The sequence below is a fragment of the Staurois parvus genome, unplaced genomic scaffold (assembly GCF_062004578.1).
Source record: "Staurois parvus isolate SC_StPar_1 unplaced genomic scaffold, SC_StPar_1.0 ptg000133l, whole genome shotgun sequence".
NCBI classification, from domain to species: domain Eukaryota; kingdom Metazoa; phylum Chordata; class Amphibia; order Anura; family Ranidae; genus Staurois; species Staurois parvus.
The window spans coordinates 5914453-5935922 of record NW_028317929.1 but is presented as its reverse complement, the minus strand read 5'-3'; the positions used below and the strand labels follow the sequence as shown (position 1 = coordinate 5935922).

The 21470-nt window shown below is 39.6% G+C and overlaps 1 protein-coding gene across 2 annotated transcripts in view; it reads left to right on the top strand.

Moving 5' to 3' along the window:
• STK32A (serine/threonine kinase 32A) overlaps nucleotides 1-21470 on the top strand; it is a 261142-nt gene that overhangs the window by 159192 nt on the left and 80480 nt on the right. For both annotated transcript variants that reach the window (XM_089673006.1, XM_089673005.1), the window contains exon 6: nucleotides 13643-13680. In XM_089673006.1, coding sequence (XP_089529132.1) covers nucleotides 13643-13680 — 38 coding nt within the window. The remainder of the gene's footprint in view (nucleotides 1-13642; nucleotides 13681-21470) is intronic.

Genomic DNA, 21470 nt, shown 5'->3' with positions numbered 1-21470 from the left:
TATCTAGAGAGGTTGAGATACTTACTGGAGATTTAAAAACAATGAATATTGTTATTTCACCAGAACGTAACTTTGCCTTCAGTTGGCCTGGATAGTGACAAGCAGATGTGTTCACATGAACCAATTTTGAGGTTAATCAGGCTGATTTACCCCACTGAGCAGATTGTTCTATTTGTTCATTAAGTGTTCTTGCATGGCAAGACCACTTACTGTTATCTCACATATATATTCTTATTATTATAGCCAAATTTACCACCCTAACTCCTCCCACAGTTTTTACACTACATAGACAGTAATATACCGGAACATGCGGATTGTTCCCGATTGGTGTGCTATTACTTTGTGGAACGTTTCGCCGAATGGTTCACAAAATATCGGCGTTTTTGTGGTGAAATTGGTCCCATAGGAATGAATGGCGGAATGTTCAAAACTAGAGTGGGAGCTGTTACACAACAGTTACTCAAGCCACTCCATCCAGTTACTCCGCCCACTCCAGTTGTAGACTACTGGTGGAGGCAAGAACACTTCACACAATTTCCCCAGAAATTGTAGCTTTTCTAGTTAGTAATTGTTTTTTTTTAAGTCTTTACCAATTGATATGTGTGCCTCTTTCAAAATGTCTTCAGCCTTTATTAATCCTTATTTGGGCTGTTACATTACAAAGGACAGAGAAACCTGTCCTCAATGTCCACCACATTCTGCTTCTAAATAAGAATGCACATTCAAGATCAATTTGAGTTGCATCTGAAATGAGAGTTCCTTTTCAGTTGCTTCTAGTCTTCTTCTGACCTGCTTCTGATCACCTTCTGAACAAATGCCAGGGTGTACAAGCTCTTAATCATTTATTACATGGCAGAAAGATTACAATTATTCACCCTGAAGAGAAAATTCAGAATTCAACCTGTCGATTAGCCATCAGAGTAGATTATCAGAATTTGGCTAGTAGTGGATTGAATCTGCATAGAAACATGGAGGTGGATTTACTAAAGGAGCTGAGAATCTTCATGCAATTAACTGTGCATATATATTCACTTTCATTATTCAATCATAGTTACATAGTTGGTAAGTTTGACTCCAGAAGCAAGCCAACCCACTTCAACCCAATCATGTGAAAAGCAAGTTCCTATTTGCTTTTTTCATCTCCATATGATTGGGTGATTGAAGTGAATATTTACATAATTGATTGTGTGAAGATCCTCAACTCCACAATAACTTAGGCAAACAAAATGTAAGAGCGTCAATAGCTGGGCAGTATATTACCTTATTTCTCATTGCATGAAAAATGGAAATGAAACATTTGTTAAATTATAGAATTAATTTGCTCCATTTAAAAACAGTATTTTTTCACCTTTAGGTTTTTCCTTTACCGTATGCTACTTTGACCTCATTCATAGTTGCCTTGGCTGAGACTGAATGAGTTAACATCAGAGGTTTCTCAGGTGATCATTAGTTTCAGACCAATGGGCTGTTCATTTTAAAGTATCGCATTGCAGCCTCTGGTGTATAGGATCAAGACATTAGTTGAAAAGTGATGTAATGAGCCTATTTATTCCAGGTAATGTCTTGTAAGTCTACTCAAGTGAATCCTGAAGACAGATCATGTGTAGGTCTTACAATTCATGAAGACAATATGCTTTGTTTCTTGATTAAGACAGCAACTCTATTTCAGGCTGAAGATATTTGCACGGAATCTTTTAATAACCTGTGCATGAGTAGTGTAACCGTAGTAAAAAATTTGAAGGAGCAAGATAGAAATTTTTTTTCAAGAAAACTAGATGCTAACTATAAATTTGGTTTGCTTTCGAGAAAAAATGTACGTATTGTAGAGTGTATGCTGTAGGCAAAAGAAAGCTGTTAAATACATAGCAGGTTTGGATAAAATTTTAAGAGCCTGCAAATTTATTTGACTCAATAATAGTAAGATGCAATGCTCAGACAAACAATTTTTCAGAATTACAGTATAAATGTTTAAATGAAATGTATCTGGTATATGGCCAGCTTTAGCTGCACCTGCATATAAGGTGTGTGTATTATTATATGGTCACATTACTTTCGTATAAATATAAAGTTGTAAATTGCTGCACCATTCAGAAAATGCTTTGAATTTTCTCAATGAATGCAAAGCATTCTCTGATTTGACAAAGTGGAGAGCGTGAGGTCACTGCCCTGCCTCTTTGCCTTGTCCAATTATAGAATGCTTTGTATTCATTGAGAAAATGCATAGATATCTGTGAATGGCGCTTGTGCCAAGCAGACAACCTCCAATGTTCGCAATGCAGCAAGGCAACTGCTCAGCATGGGACCTGGAAGCTAGAAAAGGCCACTGTACTAGTCGTGCCTGTTGCAGTCAATTTCAGTTTCTACCGGTATTGGTCAATTTTCAGCTTCCACAGGTATTGGTTCAAAGTGGAACCATATAAAAATATCCATACCTGGAATTCTTCTTTATAGGGTAACTCCACTTTTGTGAAAAAATATAGCAACAAAAACAGTATATACAATTGCTACACAAGCCATATAGTAATTTTAATGTTATTAAAAATTATCTTTCCTTTTCAGTCTGCAGCCATTGTATTTTTTTGTAAATTTTAATACAATATGGCAACCTTGAGGCCTTCTGTACATAGTTGGTTTACAGAACTTTTCCACATATGCCATTTCGTCCTTGCGTGATTGACTCCCTGATTTTCAAAGAAGTTTGCACATAGATGTAATTAAAATTTTAGACAGCATCTGCAATAGGAATTATATTTTTGGTGAGATACTCTCTAAGGCAGGGGATCTGAAGTAAAATGTTCTTCCAGCAGAGGTCCGAGTGTCATGTTGGTGCTTTGACTCAGATCCTTAACATCACAGCCTCCTGTGCACCTCCCCATCACAGGCCCCTCATCAAAGACCCCTCAATCTCAGATCCCTCATCACAGACCCCCCCAAACACAGACCCCCCAATCACAGACCTCTCATCACCTCTGTTCACAGATCCCCCTAATCACAGACCCCCCCATCACAGAGACCCCCCACATCACAGACCTTTTATCACAGACCTCTCTTCACAGACCTTTCCTCACAGACCCCTCATCACAGACCCCCCCCAATCACAGACCTCCCATCACAGATCCCCCCCATCACAGATCCCCCAATTACAGATCCCCCATCACAAATCTCTTATCACAGACCTCTCATCAGAGACCCCCCTCTTAGACCCCACATCACAGACCTCTCATCACAGACTCCTCATCACAGACCCCCAAATCACAGACCTCTCATCACAGATACCCCATCACAGACCCTCCCAATCACAGATACCCCATCACAGATCCTTCATCACAGCCCCCCCACCAATCACAGACCCCCCCAATCCCAGACCTCACATCACTTCTTATCACAGATCCCCCCAATCATAGATCCTTCCAATCACAGATGCCTCATCACAGACCCCTCATCACAGACCCCCCCCCCCCCAATCGCAGATCCCTTAATCGCACATCCCCCCCCCCATCACAGTGCCCCCTCCATTACAAACTCCTGTGCCTTTCATAACATCACAGCACTCCCCCCCCTCCCCACAATGTCCTACCTTATTCACAGAAGATGGGAAGAATGGCAGGTCTGGACAAAGGTTGGTACTTTTCAAGTTAAAAAGCAGGTGATTGGTGGGGCGGTCCAAGCAATCATTCACTCCCTTTTGTCCAGACCTGCTGTGCTTTCCATCTTATATGAATAAGGTAGTACAGTGTGGGGAGGGGGGAGGAAGGGAGGAGAGCTGGGATGCTCTGAAAGGGACAGACCTGCCGCTCCTTCCATGTTGTGCCCTTCCTTGAGGATGATAGCGGTAGATGATTATACTGAACACAGACACTCCCATTCAGGGACCAGACTTCCAAAAATATAATGGAGTATGCATCCCCTAATACAACAAAGCTGGCTGCTCAGCAACATCCATCTCAACAATTCTTTATTGTCCATATGGCAGGATACAACAATACCACTCTAATGCGTTTCAACCAAAGCCTTACTCACAGCATCCTTCCATGTAGCCAATAAAGAATTGTTGCAGTAGATGTTACCAAGTAGCTAGCTTCATTGTATTAGAGGATTATTGCTACAATACAAAGGCATCTGGCTCAGAGCACTGATTTCAAATCTCCCAGGTAATGTGCGGTAGAGTATGTTCTCTTCATTGTTCATAGTGAAGCTTACAGCTTTTTCTTAAAAATAGAATCCAGGGCTGGATTTCCCAATAGGCGCTGTAGGCATGTGCCTATAGGCACTCTACATAGAGGAGCACCCTTCTGTATGAGTTTCCCTTCATCACCCACACTGTCCGATCACCGGAGTCTCCCCTTCACCATACCACACAACCCCACCACCAGCTTCACCTAGGACAGCACAATCTTGGGCTCTGGACACCAGACTGGAAATGACTCCACGAAGAGCTGTGCAACTTCCAGCAAAGGATAATTCGTCTTCCCCAGTATAGTGTGGTGGGTGGGTGACATGGGGTCACATGTTCTGCGGTGGGCGAGAAGGAGACAGAGATGGCAGCCTGGACGTGAGGTGTATGTGGGGGGAGAGAGGAGACTGGATACTGGTGTGTGGATATGTGTACGTGTGTCCTAATGAGGCTGGAAAAGTCAGAGGAAAGGGAATGACACATTACAACCCCCAGCAATACACAGCCTGCTCAACTACAATTTCCAACACTACATAACCTGCTGTACTACAACTCCCAACACTACATTACCTGTTGTACTACAACTCCCAACACTACATTACCTGTTGTACTACAACTCCCAACACTACATTACCTGTTGTTAGCAATAGTGGTGTGACCCTCCTGCGCTCCAAATATAGTGTTTTAAATAATACACATAAAATATATGAACCCCAAACAGCTGCTAGCATTAAATCATATACCAGTGATCAAGTGAATATAAACCATATAAATGCTGCGCTACATTCAAAATTAAAGTGAATGTGGAATCCAATAATATAAATCAATATAGTGACAATATTATGTAAATAAATATATAAGTGCTTAATGATAGCAAAAATTATCACATCAAACACCCCAAAAAAATTATAAAAACACAAACTAAAATCTATACGCATGTGCATAAATTACACATACATATAGTTATATCACACGTGCAAATGTGAAGTGAAATAATGACTTATTAAACGCACAGAAAAACAAATCTATAAATATTGAAGGTGAAAAAAATGTGAAGTGAAATAATAGCTTATTAAACGCACAGAAAGTCCAATTAAATGTTGAAGGTGAACAAAAATGGTAACGGTGTTTCCAATAATACTGCAAAGTGACCACAGGTGAACCAAATCGTGCAGGTATCTGAGTGTAGATAGAGCTTGTGAATCCAACCACCTTCTGGATTAGCCTCTCACCTCATCCCTTCGACCCTTGCGGATCAAAGAGCAATAATGGATCCCTCTCACAGATCCTCCAGGCACCACAGCCTTCCAGAAACGCTTTTCAAATTTCAATAATCCCACTCAAGCTCTTCTCCAGGTATAGGTGAAACATCAATCCCTCAGAACAAAAAGAGGAATCCTCCCATAGTGTAGTATATTTATTTGTTTATACCATAGGAACATAGGAACATAAACTTGTAGGTAGAAAATTCCACTTACATAGCAGCCAGTCCACATGAGACCCTCATGCTCTCAGATGAGGATAAATCTGTGTTGTTGGGTGTACAGCTGAATAACAGGTGTACCAAGATGGCCGCCACGCCGGAAATACGTCACCGCGCTTACGCCGACGCGTTACGTCACAATATCACGTGACTTCATCAGGGCTGATGAAGTCACGTGATATTGTGACGTAACGCGTCGGCGTAAGCGCGGTGACGTATTTCCGGCGTGGCGGCCATCTTGGTACACCTGTTATTCAGCTGTACACCCAACAACACAGATTTATCCTCATCTGAGAGCATGAGGGTCTCATGTGGACTGGCTGCTATGTAAGTGGAATTTTCTACCTACAAGTTTATGTTCCTATGTTCCTATGGTATAAACAAATAAATATACTACACTATGGGAGGATTCCTCTTTTTGTTCTGAGGGATTGATGTTTCACCTATACCTGGAGAAGAGCTTGAGTGGGATTATTGAAATTTGAAAAGCGTTTCTGGAAGGCTGTGGTGCCTGGAGGATCTGTGAGAGGGATCCATTATTGCTCTTTGATCCGCAAGGGTCGAAGGGATGAGGTGAGAGGCTAATCCAGAAGGTGGTTGGATTCACAAGCTCTATCTACACTCAGATACCTGCACGATTTGGTTCACCTGTGGTCACTTTGCAGTATTATTGGAAACACCGTTACCATTTTTGTTCACCTTCAACATTTAATTGGACTTTCTGTGCGTTTAATAAGCTATTATTTCACTTCACATTTTTTTCACCTTCAATATTTATAGATTTGTTTTTCTGTGCGTTTAATAAGTCATTATTTCACTTCACATTTGCACGTGTGATATAACTATATGTATGTGTAATTTATGCACATGCGTATAGATTTTAGTTTGTGTTTTTATAATTTTTTTGGGGTGTTTGATGTGATAATTTTTGCTATCATTAAGCACTTATATATTTATTTACATAATATTGTCACTATATTGATTTATATTATTGGATTCCACATTCACTTTAATTTTGAATGTAGCGCAGCATTTATATGGTTTATATTACCTGTTGTACTACAACTCCCAACACTACATAACCTGCTGTACTACAATCCCCATTAACATCACATCTGCAGTGTCCCCCTTACATCAGAGTTCCCCTTTACATCACAGTCTGCAGAGGTCCCCCTTGCACTATAAGGGGGAACCCTGCAGATTTTTATGTAAAGGAGAACTCGGAGAACTTGGATGTAAGGGGAACTCTGGGGACTCTTGTATAAAGGGGCTCTGGTGACCACAGACCCCCTTACTTCAGAGTTACCTTTTACATCACAGTCCACGGTGTTCCCCTTTACATCACAGTCCACAGTTTTCCCTTTGCATCAAATTCCACAGCATTCCCCTTTTCACCAAAGTCTGCAGCATTCCCCCTTACATCAGAGTTCCTTTTTACATCATGGTCTGCAGAGGTCCCCCTTGAACTGTAAGTAGGAACCATGCAGAATCCAATGCAAAGGGAAACTTTGTGCCGTCTGATGGAACTTTGTGGAGTATGATGTAAAGGAGAACTCTGACCCCAGAGGGGTTTGCTAAGTGCTGTTCAAGACTGAGATGTTGATTTATTAAGGTCAAATATGCTGTTCTCTTTGCAAGAGAAGTTGCAGTTTGCAAGGGTATTTACACCAGAGCTTAGTGCATGGTGTTAAGCTGTGCTGACTTCCATCATCCAATCATGTCCAAGCAAAAATGTTGTTTTTTATTTTCTTTGCATGTGATTGGGTAGTCTTGGCAAAGTGACACTTCATCACATTAATTAAGCTCTGGGGCAAATTGCCTTGCAAAGTGCAACTTCCTATCAAAGTGAATAGCCTGTTCACCTTTAGTAAATCAAGTCTTGGGTCTCTAAACAAGTGTGCAGATTAGATGTTCAGACTTCTCTCTAATTTGCTGCATATTGCATCTGTTCTAGGTCAGTGACTTTCCTGGGCATAGACAAGAGTATGGTTGGACACGATCGGACCTCCTAAAGATTTTTTTAAACATACACTTAGCTGTCCATACACTAGTAGAATTTTAGGAATATTTGATTTTCTTGGTTAGTGGGTTCAAATTGATGATTGTTTTTGAGTGTAGTGAAGAGAAAATGTGAGGGTGCAGAAGGTAAATCTATTTCTCAAATGAGACTGTGATTGATGAACCGTATATATTGTAATGTGCTTGTTCTTGGTACAAAAGAAAGCTGTTTAATATGTCTGGAAATCTATTCAATTAGCAGGTCTAGATAAACATTTAAGGGCCTTCAAACTCGTTTATTTGACTCAATGACAGCAAGATGTAATGCTCTGATTAACTATTTTTCAGAATTTCTGTATGAACGTTTGAATGAAATTCTTTTGTTGTATGGCCAGCATTAGTTGTGAAGTATGCATGTTCAGTGGAGGAAGGAGGGGAGAGACTGCTGAAAAGCTTCTCTGGGGCTGGTCTGATCTTGTAGGAAACAATAGTAAAGTGATTTCCCACATAGCTGATCATTCTTTCCTTGTAGATTGGTCAACCAACTGTGTCTAGTGTAGTCTATCAGCCACAATCCATACTCTTTAGGAAAGCAATCTAGTTTTTTTATGCATCCAAAGAAAAAGATGATCATCTCACCTAGAGACTTCACCATTGTCTTAAACTGACAGATCACCTTGTGGGAAAGTTAGACTAATTATGAACTGTTCAGTATCTGTCATGATGTCTCCTCCTCAACAGGTGCTAATATTTTTTGTAACTGTAATCCAGTTCTGTAAGGGTGATACCAACATTTTCTCACACTGTGATTTTTTTTTAGTAGAAAATTACTACATGTCTAGGTCATGCTGGGCTACATCAGCTTTCTTAGACTTCAAGGATAAGTGCGCTTATCCCTTTTAAATAAAGCAAGAGCAGTACTTTTTAGCTCACCTATAATGCAGAGATGCCAGATTTTACAGGATAATCTTTAAAGGGCCAGGCAAATCCACTGCTGTGGCCAGCAGGGGTCGAGTCTTAGGGAGGATAGAGGGGGTGAGGTGTGTGGCGTTCTGTTATTCCCACATAAGCCAATGCATTTTCAAGCAAGAGATAACATGCCACATTCTGAAATATATGAAGGACTTACAGAAAAAAAGGATGAATGTTAAGTATTTTATATAGCGGGTAAAATAAGTATTGAACAAGTCACCAATTTTCTCAGTAAATATTTTTCTAAAGTTGTTGGTAACAACCCATGCAATTCATACATACAAAGAAACCAAATCAAATAAGTTAAAAAATTAAGTTATGTGTAATAAAATGGAATGACACAGGGAAAAGGTTGAACACGCTAGCTGAAATTTATTTAATACTTTGTACAAAATCCTTTGTTGGTAATGACAGCTTCAAGACGCCTCCTGTATAAAGAAACTAGTCACGTGCATTGCTCAGGTGCGATCATGGCCCATTCTTCCACACAAACAGTCTTCATATCTGGACTGTTCCATGGGCCTCTTCTATGAACTCTGATATTTCGTTATTTTGGATTCAAGTCAGGTGATTGGCTGGGCCTTTCTTGCAGCTTTATTTTCTTTCTTTGAAACCAGTTGAGAGTTTCCTTGGCCTTGTGTTTGGGATCATTGGCAAGATAGCAGCAGATTTTTTATCAAGAATGTCTTGGTACGTTTTTCCATTCATCTTTCCCTCAATGACATGAAGTTTGCCAGAACCGTATGGTGAAAAATAGCCCTATACGATGATGTTCCTACCTCCAGACTTCATTGTTGGTATGGTGCTTTTGGGGGGGAACATCAACAAGACATTTCTTTTCACACAATTGCTGCTCACTGGATATTTTCTCTTTTTTTGGACCAAAAAATCTCTGTAAAGAGATGGTTGTGCGTGAAAATCCCAGTAGATCAGCAGTTTTTGAAATACTCAGACCAGCCCATCTGGCACCAACAACCATGTCATGTTCAAAGTCACTTAAACACCTTTTCATCCCCATTCTGATGCTCAATTTGAACTTCAGCAAGTCGTCTTCACCACATCTACACGCCTAAATGCATTGAGTTGCTGCCATGTATATGTGTACCCTTTAACCTTCAATGCGGTTAGTGCTGAAGTTCACAAACAATAAAGAAATACCAGCCAGGCAAAATCTGATACTTTACCCATTGTTTACTAGTAATGTATACCTGATTGTTCTCTTCTCAAACTTTTATTGCTTATAGTTTTTAACCCCTTGACGCCGAGCACATGCAAATATGAGGCCTCTCAGCATCTGGGCCTTGACGCCGAGCGGCCACATATTTGCGTGCAATTAGAAAATACATATGTGCTGAGAGTGCACGCCCTGCGCGCTTCTAGCACATACAGTTGTGTTTAAAATAATAGCTGTGTGTTGAAAAAAGTGAATAAAGCTCAAAATCCTTCTAATAGCTTTTATTTCCATACACACAAATGCATTGGGAACACTACACATTCTATTCCAAATCAAAACATGAAGAAAAATATATCAAATTTTTGTTGTTCCTCTAAAAAAATTGAAGAAAAGTGAATATTAGACTGTTCAAAAAAATAGCAGTGTTTGTATTCTTCTTTACAAACTCAAACATTCACTATATAAACTGAAAAATGTTTGAAGATTTTGCTTTCCTTTGAATCACTTAATTAATATTTTGTTGTATAAGCACTGTTTCTGAGAACTGCTGTATATCTGTGTTGCATGGAGTCAAGCAACTTCTGGCACCTGTGAACAGGTATTCCAGCCCAGGATGATTGGACTACATTCCACAGTTCTTCTCTATTTCTTGGTTTTGCCTCAGAAACTGCATTTTTGATGTCACCCCACAAGTTTTCTATTGGATTAAGATCCGGGGATTGGGCTGGCCACTCCATAACGTCAATCTTGTTGGTCTGGAACCAAGATGTTGCACGTTTACTGGTGTGTTTGGGGTCGTTGTCTTGTTGGAACACCCATTTCAAAGACATTTCCTTTTCAGCATAAGGCAGCATGACCTCTTCAAGTATTCTGATGTATTCAAACTGATCCATGATCCCTGGTATGCGATAAATAGGTCCAACACTGTAGTATGAGAAACATCCCCATATCATGATGCTTGCGCAACCATGCTTCACTGTCTTCACAGTGTACTGTGGCTTGAATTCAGTATTTGGGGGTCATCTGACAAACTGTCTCCGGCCACTAGACCCAAAAAGAACAATCTTACTTTCATCAGTCCACAAAATGTTGCACCATTTCTCTTTAGGCCAGTCAATGTGCTCTTTGGCAAATTGTAACCTCTTCAGCACATGTCTTTTATTCAACAGTGGGACTTTGCGGGGGCTTCTTGCAGATAGCTTGGCTTCACATAGGCGTCTTCTAATTGTAACAGTACTCACAGGTAACTTTAGACTTTCTTTCATCTTCCTGGAGCTGATTGTTGGCTGAGTCCTTGCCATTTTGGCTATTCTTCTATCCATTTGAATGGTAGTTTTTCGCTTTCTTCCACGTCTTTCAGGTTTTGGTTGCCATTGTAAAGCATTTGCGATCATTTTATCTTAGCAGCCTATCATTTTCTGCACTTTTTTATATGTTTTCCCCTCTCCAATCAACTTTTTAATCAAATCTTCTGAACAATGTCTGGAACGACCCATTTTCCTCAGAATTTCAGAGAGAAATGCACTGTAACCAGCATGTACAACATTTGCTGTCTTCCTTCCTTAAATAAGGGCAATAATTGCCACCTGTTTTTCAAAGAATGAATGACCTCACTAATAGAACTCCACACTGCTATTATTTTGAACATGCCCCTTTCAATTAGTGATTCAATTCCACAGAATCAGCAGCATGCATGTCATGACTGTTGGGTCTGTTGGATTTCTATTACTCTACTACACCTGCTAGTAAATTATTTGCCATGTAGAAATATAATTTCTACCAAAAACAGTGATTGATCAGTTTAGTGATGTCTGACTGCTATTATTTTGAACACAACTGTATGTCTGTGGCTCACAGAAAGGTCCCAATCTCCCCTTTTGATCGGGACCTTTTCCGATCATGTGACCGCTGTGACAGCGAATCATGGTGGTCACATGACCCTAAAACCCTGCCCGCCTCCCAGCTTCTGAAACTCTTAAAGGGCAGGGAGACGCCAGCGTGAAGTGGTTAAAGTCTGCTATTTTAAAACCTCCTACTGACGTCACTCAAAGAGATGTTCATCCTCCGTAGCGATGTGACCCTAGTGATAGGGTTTCTGTGTTTAGGCTGCAAACTACAACAGAAAAACATGCACTTTCTACCCTTTCAAAATGGCTACATATCAAGCGGGTACCTTGTCCATTCAGTCTCCTGCTGGCATTTGAAAAGATTTTGCCCAGACCATGGTCACTTCTGTCATTCTTGTTAATTTCTGAAAACTAGGCAACCCTACCAAAACCTGAACTTTCAGAAGTTATTAAATCAGTCAGTTAAGAGCAATGCCTCCCAATTTAGTGGGACCTCTACAAGACAGGACTCTGAAATATATACTTCCACACAGGGGCGGACTGACCATTTGGAAACTCGGGCACTGTCCGAGGGCCCGGGGTCAGTAGGGGGCCCCATGAGATGCCCCTGGTACCTTTTTCATAGTCTTTTTTGAGTTTGGGCAAGGACACAGGGGCCCCATGATCCCCTATTGCCCGGGGGCCCCATGAGTTGTCAGTCTGCCCCTGCTTCCACATAGGTCAAGGTTATCCTTGTTATCCTTGATCACCTGGTCTTGAGTTCGCCTTTTATCTATATCGTAACAGTATTTTCTGCTTTAATAACATCAGTTGTGCCTTACTGACAGTTTTTTTCTTGGTTAAAATTTTATATTTCTGGTACAGGTCACTGCATAATAAAACCAAAATCCTAAATTTTATATTTTTTAAGTTTGTTAGACCTTGGCTGAACACAGCAGGTCCCCCTCGCTCTTACTTAAGGTTCTACTTCAGCTGGGCAGGAAAATTCACAGGAGAAAAATGAGAGCTTGTCAAAATGAAAAATTAAATGCTGCACATTGTATATCACAGCAACCTTTGTCTTAGCCATCGGATGACTGAATGCATTGCTGTAGTTCCCTGTCAATAGCTGGTCACATAAAACCAAGTGTTCCAAATTTATATTGAAATTGATGTTTTTGTTTTACACAACCTTCAAATGTTTTACAATAATAAGGTTGAGAAATTGGTAATTACTTAGCCTATTGCTTATTTAAAGGACTAGGTCTCTTATTTGTGTTATTTAAAACAAACAAAAAAAACTGGAATTGGCAGCAGTAAAGCAAGAACAAGACACCAAGTATACCCAGGAACAGTCCAAGTAGGTTTGCCAACATTTTTATTTGACAAGTCAGAACACACAGTTTCAGTGGAAGAGGAGTTTTTACAGCTAGTCCACAGCAAGTCCAAAACAAACAAAACATCTGCTCGTCCGAGTCACTAAATAAACTCAGGTCACTTCATAACTAACAGGGTGCCCCCAATGGGTTTCTTAACACAAACAGGCAGTAACTGTGCCTTTTTAAACTTCTGTCAACACCCAGCCCAGACTTTGAACCCAACAGAAGGCTCCTACAGCAGAGAGAGCAAAAAAGAGCCCTGAACTTGCATATACAATGACTTGTGATCTGCTGAGACTAATAATGAGGCCTGGCTACCTGGTAAGATGTGGACCTAAGAATGGAGGCTGTATCCTGCACAAAGCTCTACAAAGCCTCTCGGTTCCAGGACCGGAAACAAAAACTGTTAAGGTTCTGAGAAAACAAAAAGTTTGTTTTCTCCATATCAGTCTCAAACCCTGGATCCCCTTACCATTTGTGTGTAATAAACCTAGGTGTCAAATGCGCACTGTCCATAATAAAGCTAGCCAGTGCTATAATTTATATTATATTCACTGTCATAAAGAAAGATAAATTATTGTCTAAGAGCAGTTTTTAGCCTTGGCATTTGTTAATTTATCTATTTTCTTTTTTTAGAGATATCAAACCGGATAACATTCTTCTAGATGAACAAGGTAAGCTTAATTAAGAAAAAAATCATATTATGGTGAAATAATCATAGCTGTATACAGCGGTATAACATTCAAGGGTAGCAAAGACAGCAACGTTACCTGGCCTATTGTTCTAACACAAACCCTGACTCATGGATGCTTTTCTTTTTCCCATTTGTAGCACTAAGAAAGCATTGTTAGGCTGTTTAACAGTTGAAAAAGACTTCCTTTCAATTTTGTTATATTGTGAGGAATTAGTAACCGTGATAAGTGTATTTATTAATGTGCAGGTGCCATGTACCCTGTCTCAAAGAGGAGATTACCTACACCTCTAGCTGTATATATTACAACAATTGTATTGCTTGTAGGTTTTGACTTTCATAAAAGTTCCTTTTTACTTTAATATATAGTATATACTGTATATGTTTTTTTCTTTGCTTGCTACAAATTTAGCCACATGTGTTTTAAGTGCCTAAAAATGACAAATATTATTTAGTTTCCATTTATTTGAAAATATGGTGACCTTTCTCAGTCCCAGCACTCAAACTGTATGTATTTTGTGTATTTTGTAGCTACTGGACAGTACATGGCAAAAACTCTGGCTTATCAGGAAAGGGGTGCAGTTTCACATCATCATGGTTTAAGTATAGGAAATACCAACTGACTTCTCAAAGATGCTGAAAGGGATAGTCCCACAATGACTGTTCTTGGCTGTCATTGTGGGGCTAATAAAATGAAAATGTAATCTCATGTTGGCTTATGTAGGAGTAGCTTGGTTATGAAGATGCATTGCAACAGTTCCCACATTTCTGCATTGATGGAAAAAATTGGTAATGAAAGTTTGTGGTGCAAGTCCCAGCATTTTCATCCATGAGGGCCAATATGTGCACACAGCTGTTATACTGAGTAAAAGGGAGCAGCTTGTACTTATGCATATACTCCACAATACCATCAACTAGTGAAATCTCTGCATCCTGTTAATTACACTTTATTGCATTAGTTGTATTGAATTCCCTGCAGTTGTATTGATTTGCTATTTTCTACTGTATTCTGCAGCTTAAAATGAAACTTAAATTATATGTAATTTCCCTGTGATTCCCACACCTCAAACACGCTGCATTTTTAGATGCGTGTGGGTGCCATTAAGAATGAATGGCTGCCGGTGGTCGCATTACTGTTTAAAATATGCAGTGTGGCATCAGATCATCAAGTTGTCAACATTCCAACTAGTCCTGTGAAACTAAGAGGAGTTTTGCTCTGCAAAACACTCAGTAGACATGACCCAAGTAGGTACTATGTTGTATTATGTTGTCAAACAATTTGGGCAGAGAGTGAATAGACCTATTCCTTTAATAAATGTAGCTTAGTTTAAAAAAAAAAAAAACTTTCCATAAGCCATAAACCCTAGCCCCCTCTTTATTGAAGATTATGATGATATTCTATGTTAAAGTAATAGTGCAGCGCTATAAATGCACGTTATCAATCATAAACGCATGTAAAGTCAACAAAGTGCAAATAAGTGCAATAATGATGTAAACTGGTAAATGGTGCTAAATAAAGTTCATATAATCATTCCTGAATAATGGAATGTCCTTCGTGTGAGAGTACCAACTCAGAGAGTGCCTATGAATGGCATATGTGGTTTATCCTTGACAAACAGTAGTGCATTAATTCGTGAAAGGTAATCCACCCTTGGGACGGGTGTACACTCACCAGAACAAAAGTATTAATGCGCATGGGTTATACACATCACACATCTGGGGGTGCAGCGGTATACTGCTCCATCCAGCTCCATCCATCAGGGTGGGTGCCAAAATGGTCCTGGGGAGGAATTAACTCAATTTAAAATATCCACGTGTAGTAATAAAAATAATAGCAAAGTGAGTACCAAGATGGCCACCGCTCCTCAATGGCGTCAGCATGGCGTCAGCAATAGGGCTCAAACAAATGCGTTTCGTGTACCAACACGTCCTCAGGGGTGCGCCATTGAGGAGTGGTGGCCATCTTGGTACTCACTTTGCTATTTTTATTACTCCACATAGATATTTTAAATTGTTACTCGTGACCATTATAATAAAGTTCTACACTATTAAGCACCTTTCTGGCTCCTGTGGCTGAGCTAATTCCTCCCCAGGACCATTTTGGCACCCACCCTGATGGATGGATAGATGGAGCTGGATGACTAACCCATAGCTGCTAGCATACCGCTGCACCTCCAGATGTGTGATGTGTATAACCCATGCGCTTTAATACTTTTGTTCTGGTGAGTGTACACCTGTCCCAAGGGTGGATTACCTTTCACGAGTTCATGCACTACTGTTCGTCATGGATAAACCACACGTGCCATTCATAGGCACTCTCTGAGTTTGTACTCTGACACGAAGGACATTCCATTATTCAGGAATGATTATATGAATGTTTTTTAGCACCATTTACCAGTTTACATCATTATTGCACTTATTTGCACTTTTTTGACTTTACATGCAGTTATGATTGATAACGTGCATTTATAGCGCTGCACTATTACTTTAACATATTTCTATTCTGGGACTGTTGCCAATACCCTGAGTGCTAGCTGCTACCTTCATATCTATACCTATATTTATATTTATCTTGTGTAATACCATTTTAGTAGTCTATATACATTTATCAGCGCTTGCTTTATCATTATTTTTGAATATCTCAATCTAAGATGATATTCTGTTGCTAAATTAAAATTGATTTCATGCATAGAGTTGGTACTCACAACTCCATTAGTAATATGATCCTACACTTACTAAGTGGGCTAAGCAAGAAAACGGATAGAACCACCTTTCTTTGTCGTCCCACTGAAGTCACATAACGCCATTGAAGGATCTTTAGCACACTGGGGTCTAGCTTCAACTATGGCGGCATTAGAAGTATAAGAATGTCTATCATCTTATTGAGTTGCCACCACACTACAGCCCATGAGACACAGTACCTAATATATGAGGACAGTTGGCTGCAGAGCAATAATATGAAAGGTATGGCACAATGATTAAGAATAATGATTGCCTTGACTTCCATTTTAATTAATCATGTAGCAGCAGCTGATATATACATGTGCTCATATGCTAGTTCTCTCTTTAACTTTATGACTTCATAAAAGTCTTTACATGGTCAGTTAATCGAAAATCCTGTTAACATGTAAAACCTTTTCACTTTATTGGCTATTACAATCTTTGTTCTTGAAATTTTATGAAACGTGTTGAAGAATAAAGACACTTTCACTGTGTAAGAAACTTTTGCTTCACACTTCCTTAATTCATTATTGTCTAAAAAATCATGTCATTTATTGTACAGATATCATGTTATGAAATATGGACATCAGACAGAAATAAAACATTTTTACCACATATAATGAAAAATGACTGTAGAAAAGTAGACTTCTACGCAATTGTGTTTGGGCAAAGGGCTTTACAACATCTGTCAACTTTTAACTGTTATTGAGATTTAATTGCTACAAAAGTAAAACACAAATATATGGGCTAGAAAAATCATCACTGAAAGCCCTAAATGTGAAGTTTTAAAATAGTTTAGTGTAAATCTGTGACGAAAGCAATACTCCTAATACTGGGTCTCAATAAAAGAAAAAAATATTATACACTCACCGGCCACTTTATTAGGTACACCCTGCTGGTGCCAAGAAAATATCCCCCACACCATTACACTACCTCGCTTTCATGTTGTTTGCACCAAATTCTGACCTTGCCTGAATGTCGCAGCAGCCAGTCTGCCAATTCTCCTCTAACCTCTGACATCAACAAGGCATTTTCATTCACACAACTGATGCTCAATGGATATTTTCTCTTTTTTGGACCATTCTCTGAAAACCCCTAGAGATGGTTGTGTGTGAAAATCCCAGTAGATAAGCAGTTTTTGAAATACTCTGACCAGCCCATCTGGCACCAACAACCATGATACGTTCAAAGTCACTTAAATCCCCTTTCTTCCCATTCTGATGCTCAGTTTGAACTTTAGCAAGTCGTCTTCACCACGTCGACAATGCCTAAATGAATTAAGTTCCTGCCATATGATTGGCTGATTAGCAATTTGTGTTACCAAGCAATTGAACAGGTGTACCTAATACAGTGGCCGGTGAGTGTATCTGTTTATTATATGACAGATGTAATCCCTGACACATGCTGCTTAAACTAAGAAAATGTTATTAACATACTTATTTCAGGTGTAAAAAGGAGAGGTAAAGAATGAATGAATACATTCGTATTATCTAATCTTTGCTTGAGTTTGTGATGTATGCATTGTGACAGGTGCTTACTTCAAGTCAACTCTGTGGTGGAAATTGCTCATGCATCTGTCTCTCAGTCAGTGTACATCTATTAAATATTCATGCCCACAGATACACAGGACTCTAGTGGGACTGTCTGTCTGAGTGATTTCCACAAAGTTCACACTGAAGTCATAAGACATTCACCATAAAGGAATATCTTAGCAAATCTTATAGTACAACTTATCATCAAAACATACAGCAAGCTTCCCTAGCATAGCACCGTGGTCCCGTGAGCCCAGAATGAGTTTCTATTCTCTTTAGTAACATTGACATTTTTACAGATCACAGCTCTCGGGCATGATGTACAGTGTTCCTGAGATTTAGATAAGCTTTTGTTCAGGGAATGCCACTTACAAAGCATGAAAAGGACAGCTATACGTCTTTTAATGTTGTGTGTTCTGAGGTTCAAAATTACCAAGTAAAGTATGTCCAGCCATACTTCTTTATTTATTCATGTACATATTTATTTAAAGAGGTTGTGTAGGGAATTGCAAAAATGCCACAATTAAATGGTAATATTAAATTTCATTTTAAGTGAATTTTTCTTAAGCCCATCTGCACCAACATTTTTATGTCAATTTTAAGTAGAGTAGGCTTTTGGGTTAGGATCTGTTCATTGCTGTCTGTGACCTCACTAGTACAAGACGTGAGGGAAACATTGGCCAGCACGTCATATATGTCCGTAAACAGGCTAGACCAAATGTTTCTATTAAAAAAATAATTTTTAAAAGCGTGTAAACAGTCAGGATTAATACAAAGAGAAAGAATAGAGCCACCACACACCAATGAATTCACTTTAGCCCCATTTTTTTTGAACAAGCAACCACCTATGGGACTTCCTTCTAATGCGTTTCACCCAACAGGGCTTGCTCTTACATGCAAGCCCTGTCAGGTGAAATGCAGTAGGAGAGAAGTCTCATAGATGGGGATTGTTTTCGTGGTTGCTTGTGCAAATAAACCTAGACCTTGTTCAGGCTCTTCCTGTAAAAGGGTGACCAACTTCTGTCCTTGTCTTCCAGTTGTGCCACTTTTGTTACCATTAGGAAACCAGCTCTGAGAAATGGCATGCAGCTATCACTAGAGATGGCTGAAGATCAACAACACAGAGATGCAACAAAGGATGGATGGAAAAAAGTGAAAACAAGTAACTACTGTTATTACACAGTGCTTTAGAAAACTAAATATTAGTGAGGGCATAGCTCTACATTAAAGCGGAACTATACTCGCCGTGGCTCCAGCAATTAAGCGTTCTGGAGCTCCCCGCCCAGCTGCTGACATCTTCGGTTGGTCGGTTTTTGGACCTTAATCGCCAGCCGCTTTCATTGGCTGGGTGGGGATGATGTCATTCCTGTGCATGCGCAGGTCCTCAGTCAGATTCTGCATTACCAAATTTTCACAGTGAGCTGTGCCTGCGCAGCTCACTATACAAGGGCAGATAGGCGGGTAACTAGCTTTAATTCAGAAGAGACACAGCATGTCTCTTCTACATTACAAAACCTGCCTGTTCGCCGATTCTACTTTAGGGTCAAATGGGTAAAATGTGTGTAAAAACTTAACAGGGAACATTTTCTTGCTTGAATTTCCTTTTTAAAAGGAAGGTATTTATTTGGCAAAAGCCCACAGTGGGAAAACAAGTGGATTTACATGGGATTGTACATCTGTGATCAGATTGGCTGGTGGTAAAGGGGGGGGGGGTTTAGCCAGAACATATTTTAAAATAGTGTTAATCCCTAATTATTATAAATCTTCACTAGAAAGCATTTTTTTTACTAGTTTTTATGTACCAAACTATTTCTAGCACATTGTTATATTCTCCTTATCTTGCTTTGGAATATCACAGCTGGATAACAGGGCACCATCGATTTGTCTGAAAGGCCTATTAATGGGTAGAGGACACCACTGATATGTCATACCATGAAAAAGGCTTTATATTTTTCATTCTGCACAGACAGGAAATATTCACAGTATATAGGAGCTCAGTATGATTAAAGTTGTAGAGTGATGTAGAAATACTACATGTACTGCAGTAAGACAACAAAAATAAGAACAAAAACAGGAATATATAAATTTTTTGAGTGAAGAGAAGTTGAGAGACAAGAATGTGAACAGTTTGGGACTTGTGTACCTGCATTTATTAAAAACGCATTTGTCATTCATCTGGCACAGCCTAGGGCCTCCCTTCTGTGATTTATTTAGGGGAGTGCTTAATACTTTATAGCTCTCTGTCTAGTTACTGCTCATATTTAGTGTTAGGGAGCATTAGGGCTTGTTCACACTAGCTTTGCTCAGTAAAGAGTGATCCACATGCAGAGAGCATTTGACAGGAGTCACCTCCTCACCACTTGCTTGAATGGTTGCAGACTGATGCTATTCATTTTAATGAGTTGTGTTCGGCAGGTGTTAGGTGCCAAAATCAGCAGGGCTAGTAAGCATCAGGCCGAAACATGTGTACACCCCCGGCTGCTTCCTCTGCAGCAAAGGGGGTAGCTGTTGGGATTGCAGTAAAAGCGTGGCTCAACCACAGGGTTCTACCCTCCCAACCATTAGTGTGAATGAGCCCTTAAGGTTTTCATACCTCTGCTCACTTTCACCTATCACCCAACCATCAGCTTTCCTTATTGGGGGGGCAGTGTTTAGTGCGCTGACGTCATCATGCTGTCTCGTGCCGAGCAGTAGCTTTCTGTGTAAGTGTTTAACTGGCTTGTTGTAAATTTCTGTTTTGGATTGAAATGTATTGGCTTTTATTTAATAAAGTGTTTTAACCTACTGGACTATGAGAGCTGTCTTTACATGAATTATTGTGGTGGATTGAGCGGATGTCAGATCTCGAGCAGCATTACTCATCCTTTAATATAATGGTTAATGCAGGCTCTTAAAAGACAACTGTTATGCAGATCTAGGAGACGTGTGGAGCTGTGCGGGAGAGATCCCTTGAATATATTGAGCACTACATAGCAGTGTGTTGGGGTATGAGGTTTGGTAAGCCTCCCTTTTAATTTTTGGATGAAGAAAGAAGCACGAAGTGATACTGGTGGATTTTTTCCAATTTCTTGTCTGCTAATTGAGTGAAACAGAGTGCAAAATCGGCTGCAGCTGTGCATGGTAGCCAATCAACTTCTAATTTCAGCTTGTTCAATTAAGCTTTGACAAAAAACCTGGAAGCTGATTGGTTTTTATACAGAGCTGCCCCAGATTTTGCACTTTCCAGTTTTAGTAAATCAGCCCGTTTATTTTATTTCACACTTTTTTCACCTGATCACGTGGGGTGAATACTTGCTCTTTAGTTCTTTAAGGAGGGGAATTCATAATATCTCACTGTGGATTTCATATTACAGTACTTTCACCGTATGAATTTTATGGTTTTGATTAGTGTTATTTTATAGGTTTTTTTTTTAATATTTATGTATTTTGCACCAATTGCACTTTAACACATGGTTATGAACTTTTGGTCACTATTTTGAATTGGCAAAACTGACACTGTATATTGGTTTATACTTTTTTT